Here is a 13,703-nt window from a genome sequence, read left to right on the forward strand (position 1 = left end):
CATCGTGGTTATAGTTTAGTTCTATTATCCCTTCTGGATCTTTATATTTCAGCAAAATATGGAATAAAAATTAAAATTTCAGCAAAAAAAAAAAAAGGAATATTTCAGCATGAGAATTTCCCCCTCATCAGCAATTCAAGCTAACTAGCGAGTTACAATCCATCTGGCGGAGGTAAGTAGCATCTGTCTCTTTCTCACAGGTAACAGTTCTGGAGGGTTCGAGCTATGTCTAGGGAGTGTGGAGGGAGGGAGCCAGGGAGGAGGTGACAGCCATCTAGGAAGGGACCTCAGCCATGGATTGGCCCCTCCCTGGGCAGCCAGCCAATCCTTGCCCCTGAACCTCAGGAATCGCCCTCTAAAGGCTGGAAAGCCCCCCACCCCACCCGCCTGTGCCTGGGACAGGCATCCCATCAGGCCCCATCCCAGGCATCCTACACCAGGGGCAAGGCAGGAAAATTGCAGCTCCCACCCTCTGCAGAAGGACGCTCTGGGCCAGTCCTGCCTGCCCCTCGCCCCACCTTCCACCTGTCCTCCTCTGACTCAGGTAATGTCTGCGCCACCCCCAGGGGCTCCCTTCTCCCCGACGCCCCCCCATTTGCTCTGAGACCTTCCTCCTTTCATTGCTCTGCCTTCTTCCTGAGCCTTCACCTGCTTCCGCTGCTGCCTACCGGCTGCTTACCTGAAATCTGCCCTTGACCTCACATTGCTCTCCAGCTTCCGCCCTATTTCTCTCCATTCCTTTATAAACAAACTTCTTGGGAGTGCTGCCCACACTTGCCATCCTTGCTCTCACTGCCACTGCCCCCTGGCTCCGTGTAGACAGTGACAGCTCATGGCATGAAGATATGCAGGGCCCTGGAGATTTCTTTTCTCCAGCTTCTAGCCCTGGCTGCTGGCCCTGCCCCTGTTTTATTCCCTTCACCTACCTGTTGGATGCAGCTAAGGTGCATCCTCCAAGAAGCCTCCCCTGGCCCCCATATCTTAGGTGTCCGGGCATCACATTTCCCATGGCTGAACTCCTGAGTTTTGACAGTTACATGCATTTCTGACAGTTACAAAGGGACGTTTCCACTCCCTGGAAAGTTGTGGCCCCCCTCACAACACAATGTTCATGAGGTGTTGACTTCTTTCTACTCCTTGGGCAGGAATGTCCTCCCAGTCTGCACCCCCTTCTTAGCAAGGTGCTCCTGAATGGGGAAGAGCTACCCGTAGCTGGCAGTATGTTCAGATGGGGCGGGCAGAGGGAGCAGGCTACCTACTGGGCCTTGCTAAGGCTCAGGGTGCGGAAGAGGCTCTGTGGAGGGGTCAGGGTTTGGTTTGGCCCCAGTGTCCCTCTGGAATCTACGCAATTTCAGGCAGCTCACCCTCCCTCAGGCGCCTTCTGAGGGCTTCCTGGTCAGGTGGTGATGGTAACACAGGCCTCCGTCTTCCCACGGCTCTCCGCAGTGTCAGAGGCTATCATGTAAGTGACTGGGTTGGGGCAGGAAAACACCACTGCATCCGGGTCTCTGTAGGGCAGGGCAGGAGAGGCTCAACCCCTGCACTGGTTTCCCACCTAGTGGGGGGTCATTCCCACTCAGGATGTTTACTGAAAATCTGTGGTAAACCCTCAAACGCGCACCTCTTTTTACTATTTACAAAAGCCCAGCTCCAGAGTCTCAGCTAATCCATGGACAGTTCTGCCTCTGAAGGTCGCCAGTGATTTTTAAGGCAGACTCTGGGCATGCTGGGCCCCCCTAGAGTTCCCAAGGGACCAAGAGACAGGCACAAGTGAGTTACAAAATCTTTGTATCTGTGCTCTGTCTCACTCTCCCATCGCCCCAACTTCATGAGTATTCGCTGTGTGCCCCCAGGGACCTTAGACAGGGCTGGGGACAGAGCTGTCAAGGCAACTGGAAGGTTTCTGGAAGCAGAGGGTGTGGCCTTGAGGTCAGCAAGCTGTAGAGACCTCTGTCTCATGAACAAACATTCTCATACCATCTGCGTGAGAGGTAGGCTGGGGCGGGGACGGGGTCACCTCCCACCACAGTAACAAAGTATGGCTAAGTCCCTCAGCCAAAGAGCAAAAAATCCGTGGACACGAAGCGGTGCCAGTTTCTTTGAGGAATAATGTTTTCCCTATAAGAGAAGGAAACCTTTTTTTTTTTTTTTTTGGCAAGTAAAATTTTGAGAGAACCTGTTTATCCCTTAAATATCAAAACTTCACTCTTCAGAATCATATATTCCGTTAAAATAGTTTACGCATTTTCCTATCGAACTAAAAGTCATTTCCTATCAAACTATTAATTTTTCCTTTTTCTGATGACAGATGGCCATCTTTAGGAACGGTAGAAGTCATTCTAGCTGAATTTTTTAAGCTAGCTGGTTTATTAATTTTTGTTTGAGAGTTCACAAGCCCTGTGTGAAGGATCTTGAGGAGACAGCAATGTAGTAACCCTTCTGGTACCCAGAAATCCCTGAGCAGAAGCGGGCTGTGTTAAATGGGTTAGCCCCAAGTTCTTCACAAGAACTCTGGTGTGACACCCTCTGTCACACAGAGGTTGACAGGTGAGGGTCCTCCCCTTTTCTGCCATGCTCTGGAGCCCAAGGCAAGCTGAGGCAGGTTTTGAAGAATGAATACCAATCTGCTCTTAAGGTAAGAAGAATCTCTGTCTGGGCACAAGGGCCTGGCTTCACTTCTCAGAGGAGCACCCGGGCTCAGAGAAGTAAAGGGTCACATAGCCCGGGAGCAGCAGGCTGGCGGGGCGGGATCTGTCAGGCAGGAGGCTCCTCACACATATGCCCAGACTGTTTCCTTCCTGCTTCTCGAGAATCAGGTTATCCTGTATCTCTGTCCACTCGCACCCTCCATTCCTTCCAGTTTGCTGTCTATAATTAGCGGGGACTGAGGGAAGCTGATTCCAATCGTGTCTTGTACAAAACTGAAGGGACCCACGCCTGTCATGGCCCTGCTTGACTTCTGTGCCCGGGGCTGGCTGACTACGGATGCCAACCACCAGCCTTTCACTTTTAGCTATGGACTCAAGACCATTCTTTTTCTGGATCGCTGACATGGCCAGCCTCTAAAATATGTGGAATTATCGTGTAGACGTGTGTTTTTTATTCATTTCAAATCCACAAGGCTGAGCTGTCTACCTACAAAACTGTAATTAGATGCGCTAGGAGGGGGAAAAAAAAGAAAAAAAGAAAATGCTTCTATCTCCTTTGAGCAAAATTAAGAGCTCTGGGCAGTAATTCAACACGCAGTGAGGCAGCCAGAAGCTGTGTAAGAGAATATTCATGGATGAGATGGGCCTGAACAAGCTCATCTGCCAGGTGTTTAAAAACATGCAAATTAAGCTAATCAGGCTTATAGACCACATCTCAACACTGTGTCCATACCACCCACTAAAAATCCTCAGAACACTTGACGTCTGTTTAGAGCTTAGTTTTTCAAAAGACGGGTTTCAGCCCTGACACATTCTCCATGTGAACAGAAGAAATATCTGCACTTCAGTTGCCCTGGTCTAGATGATGCCAGAAATCCTTGTTGACTGACCGACTCCTCCCGGTGTGCATGGTGCTTTGCAATGATCACGAAGTGCTTTCGTAAAAATATTGAGCTCTTCTAACACTATAATCAGCCCCGTGTGGGGTGGGGGGAGAGTGAGGGAAGTCCCAACCCTACTCCACACAGCAGGGGCCACATTGAGAGATGAGGTGGCTGTCCCCAGGTGTTAGAACGGAAAACGGTAAGAATAAGTCTCGGCGTCCTGTCACTAGGCTGTGGCCTCCTGTAGGACAATAGGGACCACTGTTGATGGCACAGGCCCTGTATAAACGTGTGTAAGGATAGAGTTCACTCCCATTTTTTTAGATTAAGAAACGGGTGGGGGCAGGGTGGAATCCTTGTAAGCTCAATGACTTGAGCAGGGTCACAGGTTCAAAGTGGCTGAGTCGGGGCCTTGGGATCAGCTTCTGCAGACCAGATGCTGGCTGCACTGTGTCTGTCCAGTACCTGCTCAGCCTGTTCCCCAGTACCTACCCTGAAAACACCAGGGCACAAGGAGGCACCTCTTTTTCAGACATTTTTCCTCACACAACAAAATGGGAAAGAAGATTAAACGAGCTCAAGTCTGTTTACTACTACTGAAGTCCAGCCCGACTTGGCTGCTGGCTGCTACTCAATCTAACCAAGTTACTCTCCTGCTTTGCCGCCTGGAAAGGGTGCCTCCCAGCTGCCCACCGCAGGCATCTAAATCCGTCTCGCCACCTGAAGGCCTTCCCCACCAGCCTGCAATTCAATCTCTCCTCACCTTTCTTCACATCCGCTCGGGTCTCCAGCACGGGGGAACTTGACGTTTTGCAAACACTTGAGGCCCTGCCTTGCCTCTGGGCCCTTGCCCGTGCTGTGCCTTCCACCCGCAATGTCGTAGACATCTTTCATCCTATCTAGCTTTCATTCGCATGACCTCCACGAACCTTTCCTGATCCCTGAGTCAGCAAGCTTTCTCTGCATTCCACACGCTGGTTATATATCTGTCCCATCACAGAATGGAGCACGCTAAATTCTAACACAGCAATATGCCCACCCCTCACCCTCCACCCCTAGAGCAACAGCAGAGGCCAAAGTTTATGAATCTTTGTATTGACCTTGCTTAGCCCAGTCCCTCACAGACAAGACAGAGAAAGAGGGAGAGCTAGCTTAGTACATGTGAAATGGCTGGCTGACGGTTTATGAACAAGGTTTTCATAGTTAACTCAGCTTCAACATGAAATTCAAAACAACGAAGAAGACGGGACTCAAACATGGCAGGGGAATAACATACACTTTTACTCTCAAAATAAATACTAATCAATTTTATTTTATAAATACAGATGCTGAGTTTTCTTCCAATTACCAACAGATCAGTTTCACATGCCATTTATTATTGGTGGTGGTTTAAAAAATTATTTAAATAACCGGTTAGGTCAGGATAAATGGGCACCATTAGAACGGCTAAAAAAATATAGCTGGATACAATCTTCCAAAACTAATATTCTGAGGGGAAAAAAATCTCTGGAATTTCTAAAGCGGGTAAGGGGAAGTGGAGAGAGAGAACACAATCAAATCTTCATTTGATAACATTTACTGGCTGTTATAAGGGTCGCAGCTACATGAAAACGGAAAGAGCTTTTAGCAGTTCCGACACGGATAGTAGTGAATTTCATTTCAGCTTGTATCCTCAGAACAGATTTTTTTTCTTTTCTTTGTCTTTAGTGATTTAAGACTAATTAAAAAGATTAGTAGGAGATAGTAACTCATCCCATGTTTTGGCCTTGGCCACTTCTAAGAGGCCAAACGAACTCTGCAGCTTTGGAAAACGTGGAGCCTGGCTCCTCCTGGAGACACGTGAGACTGCAGGTCCCACCCAAGGCAAGGCAGAAACAGGAGGCACCAAGCGAACTCAATAAACACCCGAAAGCCCAGAGGAACGCAAACCCAGGGGCGGCGCTGTGAGGTGTACCGTCACTGAGCACAGTGTGGACCCAGTCGACGAGCAGGTAACCGGTTCTGAGCTGCCTAAGGACATTCAGGGGCAGGGCTCTGTGCTGTGGGGGTGCAAAGCTGTGGGTCCCCAGAATCAGGGAGTCCACGGATGGGAGACTGACAGAGCACCAGAGCCCCGGGCTCTGTCTGGCTGTGTGGAATCTGAGATGAACATTGTAACTAGGGGTGCTCTGTGTGTGGTCCCCCTGCTTGGGGCCGCCAAGACCCAGACCGGAGGGCGCGCACCTCAGTGTACCCTATCTCTAAGTTTGGCATGAAGTTTAAAGGGCACTCTCCTCTGTGGACCTTAAGCCACATGTGATGCGCTTCTCACTGGGCAATACTAACAGTCCTTCCAAAACCATTTTCTTTTGGGGGGGTGGAGGGGTTAGTTCCCTGGAGGGCTCCACACAGCCTAGTCTGAAGGAGAGCCAAGCCCACGGTTATCTCCCCCCTGGTGGACTCTAACGTGAGTGACAGTACTCTGCGGAGAAGCTGTGACTCGACAGATGGCTTCTGCGTTAGGTTTGGAAGTGTTCCACCTCTTTCTGTGGAATAAGATGGATTTCTCCCGATCAAGTTAAAGCTCTTAATTGCTTGCAGGTCGTGTCTGCCTGTCAAGCATGGATTCTGTGAGTTCTCTTTATGTGGAAAGTAACAACACAAACTATTCTCCTTGACGATGTAGTTGTCAATGAGAGCTTGAGCCCAAGGGTGCTTGGACAATACATGAAAAGGATTGCGAGAGCTAGGAGATCAGCTGTCGCGTGGGACAGACGCAGCGACAGGACAGGACAGGTGTGAGGGTTTTTGTGTGGCCACGCAAACCGGGTCAACTCAAGTAGACATTAGCACGGACACAGCTACCCTTTTGGTTCAGCTTGCCCTGTCCTGATGTAACATGGAGATGCAGGTTCTAGATGAATTTCGAAACTGGAAAAAACAAATCGGGTCAAGTGAAGCAAATTCAGTTTTTATTCTATACAATACATGAATATATGCATAAATTTTCCTTAAAGAGCTTGCAACCCTGAGGCAATGTCCTTGGGTATAGGAAGTATAGAGCAATAGCAAATGAGAGCTGAGCTCCAGGAACGAAATCAAACTTCAAGAAATCGGACTTCAAGAACATAATTTACTATGAACGCACCTGCATTATACCAGCAGTTCCTACACCTCAACTACACCTCTTCACCCAGCTCTCCCGACTGCCTTGTGGTCCGCACGTCGGACAGCCTGACTCTCTCCAGATTTTACATCATATCCAGCGCCTTTCTTTCTGACTGAAATTTAACCAATGAGCGTGGGATTGACACATAGGGATTTCTGTCTGGTGAGTTGCTAGAGAGCTTGCCTGGTTTTTGACTGCAGCATCTGCCCACAGAAAAACTCTGGCTCCCAAAGGGGACTGGATGCCATCTGATTGTTGTAACCTTGCAGGGGGGGGTCCTTAAGCATCCTCTGGGATATACCAGAGGTAAGGTTTCTCCTCTGATTCGAGGGTTACACCAAGCTATGGCTGAGCTGAGGAGGTGGGAGGTCTTGGCTACTGCATTCAAGAACCAGTGAGTCTGAGGTCCTCAGTTTTCTGGGTGCACAACCCAGCCACTGTGAAGATGGGGCAGCAGATGGGGTGACTGGGGGCAGGTGCAGGGAGATCTGGGTGTAAGCAGACCATTGTGCTTCTTATTCACCAAACTCAGGGATGGTCAAAGATCTTCCAGTAAATGGTGAAAACTTTTTTTGGATTATTTGGTTTTCCCAAGCTTTATAAACTTATGGTGAGGGCAAATGCTTATGAGAAACTAAAAGTGAATTTATTATATTATTTATATATTATCATCTCCCCTCTGAGGATAACACAGAAGTGTAAATTAAAAAGCAGACAAATACCTATAAGGTGACTCGAGCTAGAGTGTGACCTTTGCCCTAAAACAATCGTCAGGCCTGGAAAGCAAATCTTGCAAGCAGAATCTAACTTTGTCTGGCCCACTGATACACAATGATCCTGAGTCCCTCCTTGACTGACAAAGTCTGTTTTGCTGAGGAATATCCTCCATTAATATTCATTTTATGTCATAATTATTCCAGGGGGTAACCAGTGCAGCTTTCTCCTTCTTTCAGGCAGTGCCTCTGTCCCGGTCCTACCGGCTGTCTGCTCACTTCACTTATCGGAACTCCTGCGTGGCCGGCGGAAGCTGGACACGTTCTCATTCAGTGCATAGATCCTTCGGGAGAACTCTTCAAATTCTCCCAGAACTTGTTCGTCACACTCCACTGCCACGGCACTATCCACCGGGATGCAGTTAAAGGCTTCCAGCTGATCGCCGGAGGTGAAACCCGTGGCTTCCAACCCGATGATCTCCTCCGCCTGCTCCACAGTACAGCAGAGCTCAGGCTCGGACCCTGGGTGGTACTCCCCAGGGAGGCGGACGCTGGAGGAGACCGCCTGCTCGCCGGGCAGCAGAGTGCCGTTGACCGTGGATGCGTGCCCGGAGAGGGCTTCTTCTTGTTCTTGGCCGGTGCTCACGCCCACGTGACCGCCATTGAATCTGTCACCCAAATCAACTCCTTTTTTCTTGTTTTCTTTGGAGAAGTCCAAGGAGGTATCCAAGGAGGAGGACAGGGATGTTGTCTTTCTCTCAGATTCTCCTGCAGAAGGGATGGCGGGAACAGGCTGGGTGAGCGCTGAGTTGTAACTGGGAGGAGGGGTTTGGTACTGGAGTCTCTCATTCTCTGAGCTGGCCCGTTTTCGGTGTCCTTTGTCTGGGGACGGGATCCCCCCAGAGAAGCCTATGTCTGCACCTCCAAATATGGAGCTTTGTCTCTTTGGAACAGGGATGGCACTGGAGGTGTGGTGTCTGTCGCTAGAAGACAAACAAAAACGAGAAGTTACTTTCAACTTTCGAACTTAGCCTAAGCCTTCTGGATCCAGAGACAGGAAACAATGTATTTAGGTTTGAGAGAACAAAAATTGATAATAACCTTATTATCTATAATACTATAACCTTAGTATTAATTGAGTGAAAGAATGCAAGAAAAAACATGAAGCATTCTGAATTCAAGTTTGAGAGCTTCCTTCTAGAAGGATAGAAGACATACTAAAATATATCCAGAGGACAGTCCTCAGGGTGGGATGGGGGTAGAAACCACGTCGTGTGGGGAAGGGCTGAAGTAACTGGAGAGATGGATCTGAAAGAAAAGTATTTGAGGGACGTAATCAACCTCACGGGCCTGAAGCGCTAGCAATATTTTTATTCTTGTTTGAAATATTCAACTTAGGGCACCTGGGGGGCTCAGTCAGTTGGGTGGCCGGCCAACTCTTGGTTTCAGCTCAGGTCATGGTTTTGGGGTCCTGGGATTGAGCCCTGCATCAGGCTCTGCACTCAGTGGGGGAGTCTGCTTCAGGATTCTCTCTCTCCCTCTCCCCCACCCGCTGCTCATGCTCTCTCTCTCTGTTATAAATAAACGTTAAAAAATATTCAACTCTTATTTTATCTTCATAAAGCAGGCATCCTTATTTTGCAGAGAGGTTAAATGACTCTGATAACTTCAGGGAGGCGGGGTGGCAGGCTAAACTAAACCCATGACTCACGACTCAATGATCAACAGCTTTTCTGACACCGACATGCATTACAGAACCAGCAGAGTGGGGACTTGCATCTGTATCTGTATCTATTAGACATTATTATCGATCTAATATTTATATCCAGCTATTTTTTTAATGAAACATTAACTTGGAAAATGGCTTCTCCTTCCTAAGGCTGGTCAGACACACACGGTTTACAATGCTTGGTCTTCAGTGCCCTCTCCTGAACTTGAGTTCCTTCTCAGGAAGACACTTTGGGGCCAGCAATAACAATTACGGCTTCACTATACAAAGCATTTTAGTTTCTAAAGTGATTTCATGTATCTTGTTTCACTTGGTTCTCACAAAAACCCTGTCAAGAAAGCAGGGTATCCACTACTACTACCCTGAAGTCTGAAACAATAAATAATCACGAGTTAATGGAAATCAAGAATCCTGACCCTGGAAATGATGGTCACAGCAGATGCTGTGCTGTTGAGGCCAGCCTGGAGTACGGATCACTGTTCTAGATAGTACACTTGGGTGGAGCGTGTCTGCTCAATACACCGATGTGAACAGACAGGGGCCAGACACAGAAGGAGGTGCAAACACAAGATCCATTTGACTCGGATTCTTCAGGAGAGGACGCATCCAGAGAAGCGGCTTGCAAAACAGCAGCTATCAGTCAGGCAAAGAGGCTAGACATGAAACTATACCTGCCCAACGACCAGCTATTACACATGCCAGACCTTGGGGAGGGCAAATGGATGCAAGACAGAGCAGGCCCTGCCTCTGAGGAGCTTCCCATCTTGCAGGAGAAAGCCAGCCATAATTACTGAAACAATACACGGTCAAGTTATGCTAAGTGCCCTGAATAAGGAGGAAGGAGCTAGGGTTCCTTCCACCACTGTCCTCAGCCACAAGCCCTCGGGCCAGCTGCTTGCTCCCTCTTCTCTCAGATTTTTTCTGATGCTCGATTACGCCCGTGGTCTCAGACATCTAAGAAAGGGTTTTTCTTCTTGCATAAAGGCAACCACCAGGCTGCTAATCCACAGGCTCATCAGACTCCATAGCTCGGCTCTAAGTGCTGGTGCCAGGAGAGATTTCATAATTAGGGGTGGTCACTGGTACACATATAAAACAGGGCAAGTAGACCAGCAAATTATTGTTTTCAGTTCTCAAGAGAAACAAAACAAAACAGAGAAGAATCTACTGGCCTTAATTTAGGCTTTCAGTTAATATGTTGTCAAAACTCACAGTAATTGGGTAAGCCACACGTTTTTGCCTACCTTGTTGATTTTACTCTACCACTTGCTGACAGTATCCCTCTCTAAATGATTCTGCAGGGGCCCTAGGTAATCAGACTAAAACACAGCCTCAGCACTACCCTTAGACCTTCTATGCCAGGCACACAGGCCAAGCTTTCAGTTGCCACCCCAGCCCAGAAGGGGGGACACATCACGTGCAGCAGCCTGGAACGCCGCAGGTGGTATCCTTGGCACACAGCCAGAGTCAGGTGCAGGAGCGCTCGCAGCTATGAAGGCTCAATGACAGGGCCCCCCTGCCGCCACCCACACACCTCCCCCCTCCTCCCCTCAAGCACCCTGTTCTGCTTCTCTGTTGGGCTGCAGGGGGGCTGACAAAAGGCAGAGCAGGAGGAACAGGCCTGGGCCCAACACACTGTGCTGCTGACACAAGAGGAAAGGGGCTTTTGCAGCCCTCTTAGATTAGGAGACTCTGTGAAAGCTCTCCACAACTTTGTACAACAGAAAAGTAATCAAGCATGACATCCCTCCCCTCGAATCTAATGGGAAGGGAGCTATGATTTTCTTGCCCATCAATAAAGCTGAACCCTCACATCTACCTGGTGGAAAAGTTAAGCAGGTGGATGGGTTATGCCGTTTGCTCAAGGCTGCCTCCAGAGCCCAGGCTGTTGCGTCCCAAATGGGAAAATCACATTCAAATTCAACTAACATTTGCTAACTGCCAGTGAGATGCCCAGCCTCCAGCTGAATGCCATTACACAGGCTTTCTCATTTAACCCGCCCAGCCCGTCTCGAAGTGCTGGGGTGCTTCTCTGATTTTAACGGATGGATACTAAAGGCTTTGCAAGGTAGAGACTTAGTCATTTTCTGACATCCTTTCATCAAAAATCCTTTAGATTTTTATGAAAACCCAGGTAATGACAGTATCAGATACTATCTGGAAAGCCCAAGTAACAGTAAAATGTCCCCTCTGAAGAATGGTAATGACTTATTACAGATAGCCAAGAATGTCTCCGTTTCTAGAATTTGCCCTTCAGTCACCACATGTTGTCTTTCCCCCATTTGCAGCCACGTGTAATAAGACCTTTCAAAAGTTTTTTATTAAAGTCTTTCTTATAATTGTAAAGACAGTAAGTTGAAGAAAAGGGGATCTCCTTGACAATGCTGGGCTATTGATATGAACACGCATTACGGACTGATACTGGGAAGACATGATGGGACACTTAGTGGCATTGGGTCTGGGTCTCAGGCTCTCCCGCCCACACCCACGCCTCCCTGGGTCCTCTCTCACCGCGTGGCTGGCGGTGTTCCTGTGCTGGTGCTCCAGTCTGCAGGCCCTTGTCTTTGGTTAATGTCTGCTTCTGACTCGCTGTGCCTGCCTGCGGTGGATAGCCTGAGAACTGTGTGCCAAGTAAGAGTACGTAGGCTTGAGTGAGGGGCCAGCTACATCCAGGGCACAACATTCTTGACTTTATGAGTTTTGTAACATTAGTTTTGGCTGCTCAGAGTTAATTTCTTTTATTACTTCCAGGATCTTAGCAGTGGTCCAGATTTTTCAGATAGCTGAGTTCTAAACAGCTGAAGTGCTGAATGATCACATTAAAATATATGCAAACACACATGCATTTTTAATTATTATAATAATTTATACTCCCTGGAAAACTAAAAAAATATAAACTATATAAAAAATATAAATCACTCACAAGCCTATTACCTATCAAATAACCACAATTAATTCTGAGTATTTTATTTTTAGACTTTGATTTTACATATGTGTGTTTAATTAAGAAAGAGAAAAAACCTGAAGTTATGTTTGTGGTACACACACACACATACACACACACACGCACACAAACACACTCACAATTCTGTATCCTGCCATTGGATTTTATTAAAACCTTTCGGTAAATAATTCTAAATGGCTGCTCCACTGAATGGAATATTATTCCCTTATTTTTGTATTTCTAAAATTTTGCTATTAAAAAACAAACTGCTACAAGCATCTCTAAAAACACAATTAAAGACTTTTAATAAAATAATTTGGATTTTAACATTTAATAGAAAGTTTCTAGAATGAACCTTTATTACACATTTTAGTACAAGCTAAATTCTTACAATAAGAAAAGGGGCATTTTTACCTCTACCATTGCCTAAAATACAGAAAGGTAGCAATTAAAGAGGCAAACGATAGATCAAAAAAGAATGCCTGGAAGGTTTCAAGATTTTTTCTGTCTGATTACAGTCTGGCTTCATGACTATTTCATCTAGATGGAAGAAGAGGTCAAAATGCATAGATTTACTAATTACACGACCAATTTTTAAAGGCTGTTGACAATTTACTTATCAAATGAAATTGGTACATTATTTAAGTTGTGGCGATGAGTCACTAATCAGGAATTTTTACTCTTAGAAACAACCAGAGTGAACCCGGATGTTTTGGGGAGGGGTGTATGCTGCAGGAAACATGGTCGCTTTGCTCCATCCTCCACTCTAGCCAGGGGTCCCTAAGGGCCCTGTGGCACTAGATCAGGGGGCCCAAGATATGAGGTGTGGTAACTAGACCAAGTCCCCTAGCTCACCACACACATTCTCATCAGCCGTTTGCCTTGAGTGGATGTCTTTTCCAGCCTGGCTTAGGTTCAAACTGGAAACCTGGAAACATGACATCTGGGGTTTAATGCTGCAATTAAAAGGAATTTATTAAAAAACAACCCAAAGATACTGTAATTGCCAATTTACCAGGCCATAGTTTAGGGAAACACGGGATAGGTTGTTGAGTAACTGAACCACATCGGGACTGTTAGATTACTTCATGATCAACCTTTTGCTACAAGTACAAAAGGATACCCCAGAGTCACAAACAATAGCCTGATGAGGGAGAAGCCAAGTAGTTTGGAGTTCAGAGATCAAGGAGGGCAGTCTGCTTTAAATTTGGCTTCTCTGGATCAAGTCTTCTCTGATCTCTCTAAATTAAGGTGATTAATTTCTTTCTCATTCTGTGCGTCCTGATTTATTGCAGTCAGTTACCTGTTATTATGTCTTCAGCTGTAGTTGGAGACAGGGGTGGTGATGACAAAGGAGGCTCAAAACCTGGATCCTGCTCCAAGTGCTGCAGCCATGACTGTCGATCTAAAGTTTTTTGTTTTTGTTTTAAGATTTTACTTATTTATTTGACAGAGAGAGTGAGAGAATATAAGCAGGGGGAGTGGGGAAGGGAGAAGCAGGCTTCCCATGGAGAAGGGAGCCCGATTCGGGGCTCGATCCCAGGACCCTGGGATCACAACCTGAGCCTAAGGCAGATGCTTAACGACTGAGCCACCCAGGCACCCCTCGATCTGGAGTTCCAACTTAAGGTTAGACT

General features: G+C 47.2%; 1 protein-coding gene across 1 annotated transcript in view; it reads right to left on the minus strand.

Annotated features, from left to right (window-relative positions):
- Positions 1-6,461: 6,461 nt before the first annotated feature.
- UVRAG (UV radiation resistance associated) overlaps positions 6,462-13,703 on the minus strand; it is a 305,816-nt gene continuing 298,574 nt past the window's right edge. The window contains exon 15 of the mRNA XM_044258508.1: positions 6,462-8,376. Within this exon, the coding sequence (XP_044114443.1) occupies positions 7,674-8,376 (703 nt within the window). The 3' untranslated portion in view covers positions 6,462-7,673. The remainder of the gene's footprint in view (positions 8,377-13,703) is intronic.

Source organism: Neovison vison, chromosome 7 (assembly GCF_020171115.1).
Source record: "Neovison vison isolate M4711 chromosome 7, ASM_NN_V1, whole genome shotgun sequence".
NCBI lineage: Eukaryota > Metazoa > Chordata > Mammalia > Carnivora > Mustelidae > Neogale > Neogale vison.